Here is a 3,982-nt window from a genome sequence, read left to right on the forward strand (position 1 = left end):
GTATAACCGGCGATTTAGCGCTTGTAGGCCTGCCGGTTGGGCTATAATTCACGTTGCGCTGTCAAAAAATGGGCCTACTATACTGCCAATTACGGGCTAATCCGGAAACTTAGTTTCCTGAGTTTTGTATCATCGTGCCCTGAGTATCTCATATACATATGAAAACGGCCTAAATGTTTTTTTAAATTTTTTGTGCAATTTCAGTACGACTCCCGAAGTTGCAAGTCGTTCCAAATCTCGGCCGAAAGCTACGAACTCTTCACAGTGGCTCAAGAAGGTTTGCAACCGAAAGTACCGGATCCCTGCCAGGATAATACTTGCACGTACTTGTGTGTGGCCAGCAGGAATTCGCAATTCAAGTGCATTTGTGAGGATGGCACTATCGTTCCCGAGAAAAAAGCCTGTGGCGATATTTTGGCAAGTTGCTGACGATAATTTTGCAAAAATCAACAATAGCTCTTAACGCAATTTGCAGGGATTCAAACCGATCAAATTCCACGCGCAGACCGCATCCAATGAAGGGGCGCGCGAAGGAATGTCCAAGATGATGATCGTGATTATTTTGGTCACCATCTACGTGGCCGTTATGGGAATTGTCCTGATCATTTACGGACGCAGGAAACAGCACACTTTCTTCAACTTCCGGTAAATATAAACGAACAGTTTTGTTAATGGGCATTGCCGTAATGGTTTAAAACAGGATGCGTTTCCATAAGTCGCCTTTTCGCAACCAAACCGTCAACTTGGAGAAGCCAATTCTCAATCCCGACCAGCATGAATACGAGAATCCCATGACAGGCGATTCAACGAGCGAAATCTTTGTTATTGATGAACGCAGCGCCCATTCTGCAATTGCTTAGTTTTATGTTACCGTTATGTATTTATGTAATTTTTATGTAGGGTGATATATGGGAATATTCCTGATTGTTTTTAATCGAAACCGTTCAATTTACATACACTCTGTGCATTCAATTGCTTAGTATTAGCAATGTCTTGAAAATTGCTTGAATGCGCCTTTTATAGTCAAGTCAAATGCATTCCAAATGTATGGAAGCAGTTTCAAGGAAAACTTGTACAAAAAAATGTACTTATTAATTTTTTAGCTTGCAATATATTTTTAACCAGTTTCTATCAGAGTGGCACTCAATCCTTGACAGAAATTTTCCTTTCCTCCAGAAAATGCAGTTCCTGTCCAGTTTTCACACTTTCATTCAGAAACTTTACGTTCCATTCAGGAGCGTAGCGTGCTTCGGTTCTCTCTCTCGCACACATGGGGGTCTACAAGTGATGCAGGGTGGCCTGGCGCCGCTACGTTCCAACTTGACACCTCCACCGCTTAAAATATTTGAGTTTTGAACGAGACAAAGTGGCAATTTGTGACTTATCAGCACAGAATTTTCCAATGGGCAACTAAACTGAATTAGAACGTGTTTAAAGGCACGCTAAGAGGTTCGTTAGCATAGACATAACAAAAAGCGATCCTGGGCCGTTTCGCGGACAAGTTCAAATCAGAAATTAACACATCAGTGCAAAGAAATGAGAGAAAGTACCGTACGAAAACGCATTCGAAGCCGTTCGAGATGTTTGCCGTTTGCATTAAGGTTCGTCGGTTTTGCAGCCCATAACGGCACTACTGGAACCAGTCAGAACCATTACAAAACCGGAGATCTAAATTTGGTTCAGCTCATTTGTCTGCTATTCGTGCGTTCGCTGATTTTATTCAAACTGGGTGCATCCAAGTGTGCGCAATATTTTTGCAAAACATGGTAAGTGAACTGTTTAACTCTTAATTGCCCGAACATTCTCCTCTCAAACATCGTTATTTTTTACACATTTGATGGGTTTCTGTTACGCTCCTTCGTTCTTCAACGATTAGACAATAGACAGCAGAATAGATGAAGAGCTGTTTGATGATTATATTCTGTGTTAATTAAGATAATGCTGCATTCTAGGTCGGACTAATTGGTTCCAAGAAATCCCTCACGCTTCTACTTCTGCTCTTTTTGGCCTATTGTGATGCGAAGGCGATTGACGCGCTTAAGGATGACCCAAGTACGACTCCTTGTCCAGAAGAACTGAATGAAGCGACCACAACAGTGCAAGCAACAGAAGAAGAAACCGAAAGGTCAACAGCTCAGGAGGTCACCACTTTGTGTCCGGAGGAATTGGAAAAAAGGCGACAAAATGAGTTGATTAGCAACAACGATAAATTGGCAGAAAAAGTCACTGAAAAGTTACCGGAAGACGCTGAAATTAAATACGACAGCTCTAAAGGTAACTTTTAAAAATTGAAAAGGAGCAAGGAGGTTTTTGAGTTCCTTCATTCTTAATCATTAGCTTTGGGACACTCAAACTGCACGACTTTTTTCAAAACTCTCTTTAATTTCAACATAACTTTCAGAAATTGCTGAAGATGTTACCACTGAATGTCCCGAAGAACTTGAAAAACGACGATTTGAAGCCAATTCGTCCAGTTCAAAGCAGGATTCCTCAATAGCTTCAGAGAATAGTGAACAAAATGACGAAGAGCAACGATATGAAGTAGATTCCAGTGCAAACGAATCTGGTGTTGAAGTTGCTGAAACCACGATTTGCCCAGAGGAGGCAGCTGAAAGGCAAACCAAGGACAAACCGGTTGAAGAACCGGATAGAGAAGCAGATGAAGAAGGATCGACATCCATAACAGAATGCCCAGAAGAACTGGCCAAAAAGGAAGCTGAAAAGGAGGAAGAAATTTCTGCACCTTCAGAAGTGGCCACCACTACTGAATGTCCAGAGGAGCTGGCTAAAAGGCAACAACAAGAGAAGTCGCCGACTCTCATTGATCAGCTTCCGCAAGAACATAAATTGCATCGATTCTCCAGTTCAGACTTAGCTGATATCCAAACCAAAGAAATCTCCGTTAAAACTCTACTGGGTGTCCAAAAAGACTCAGCTTTGCTGAAGGTGGTTAAAGAGCAAATGAAGAACACGCTAGCAAATCAAGAAGAAACTATGCATCGAACCAAAAGACAAACAGCTGCAGATTACTCGCAATATTATGCAAACCAACCAAGATACGACTCGCAGGGACAAACAGCAAACTTGAAAGAATCCTCTCAAAACTTCCAACCTTCTCAATCGCAATCCAACACTCAGAAAGCCTCGTATAATAATGTGCGTACTTATCAGCAAATACAACGGCAGTATCAGAACTACGTACCGAAATCCTATCAAAACAGTGTTAAGCCAGTAACGAGTTATCAGAATCCCAGCTTGTATGTGAGACATCCGAGTAACGGGAATTTTAAAAACTACTACAAAGTGAAAAGTGGCGCAAATCGACGACAATTCCAAGCAAATAGGCGACCCAGCAGCACCACTTTTAGGTCGACAACGAAAAGGGAGCTGAAGAAAAAATTCAGGCCTTCGCCGGTCTTTGCTTAAATTGGCATCCTTAAGGTTTAGTTATTTATTATGCGTTATTGTGGGCATTATTTATTACACAAATGGGGATTATCTGTTGTATGGGGAATACTGATTAAAAGGATTTTATTAGATGTAAAAGTGTGGTCTTTTATGATTTTTGTCTGAAATTTTAGGATAAATTTCAGCACGATTTCTTAACAGAAGTTGCTCTCACTGAATCGGGTGTCTAATTCTCTTTCGATTGGTAGAACAACAAGCTCTGCAGCTCAAAGGATTTCAGAGACACAAAAGACAGAAAAAAAAACTCGAAAAACTAACACTTTTTTGCTCATTTCTTGGAGGCAAAATGAGCAAGAACGCTCATTTCTACCTCATTCTAGACAGAAATAAATGGCCTTTTTAGAAAGTGAACCATGGATGTGGAAATGTTGCAGTTTTCTCAAAAAATGCTTGAATTCAAGAAGTTTTCGATTTGCGTGTTTTTTTTTGAGTTGCAAAATCCACTTGAACATGACGCTTTTTTCGAAGTTTCTCAAGAACCATTAGAGCCACAGAATTCGTTTTGGCATCGTTG

General features: G+C 40.9%; 1 protein-coding gene across 1 annotated transcript; it reads left to right on the forward strand.

The window, feature by feature from the left end:
- The first annotated feature begins 1,565 nt into the window (after positions 1-1,565).
- On the forward strand, positions 1,566-3,546 carry LOC125504860 (midasin-like). The gene is made up of 3 exons (XM_048667465.1): positions 1,566-1,766; positions 1,953-2,274; positions 2,402-3,546. Exons 1-3 carry the CDS (start codon positions 1,764-1,766, stop codon positions 3,424-3,426), a joined length of 1,350 nt encoding a protein of 449 aa, XP_048523422.1. The 5' UTR covers positions 1,566-1,763; the 3' UTR covers positions 3,427-3,546.
- Positions 3,547-3,982: the final 436 nt, after the last annotated feature.

Source organism: Dendroctonus ponderosae, unplaced genomic scaffold (assembly GCF_020466585.1).
Source record: "Dendroctonus ponderosae isolate FM_Combo_2020 unplaced genomic scaffold, Dpon_F_20191213v2 Dpon_F_20191213_6, whole genome shotgun sequence".
In the NCBI taxonomy this organism is placed as follows: Eukaryota; Metazoa; Arthropoda; class Insecta; order Coleoptera; family Curculionidae; genus Dendroctonus; species Dendroctonus ponderosae.

Bases quoted from the DNA above. Each gene is read 5' to 3' on its own strand.
- LOC125504860 (XM_048667465.1), top strand. The intron at 2,275-2,401 runs GTAACTTTTAAA...CATAACTTTCAG, and splicing joins TAAATACGACAGCTCTAAAG to AAATTGCTGAAGATGTTACC.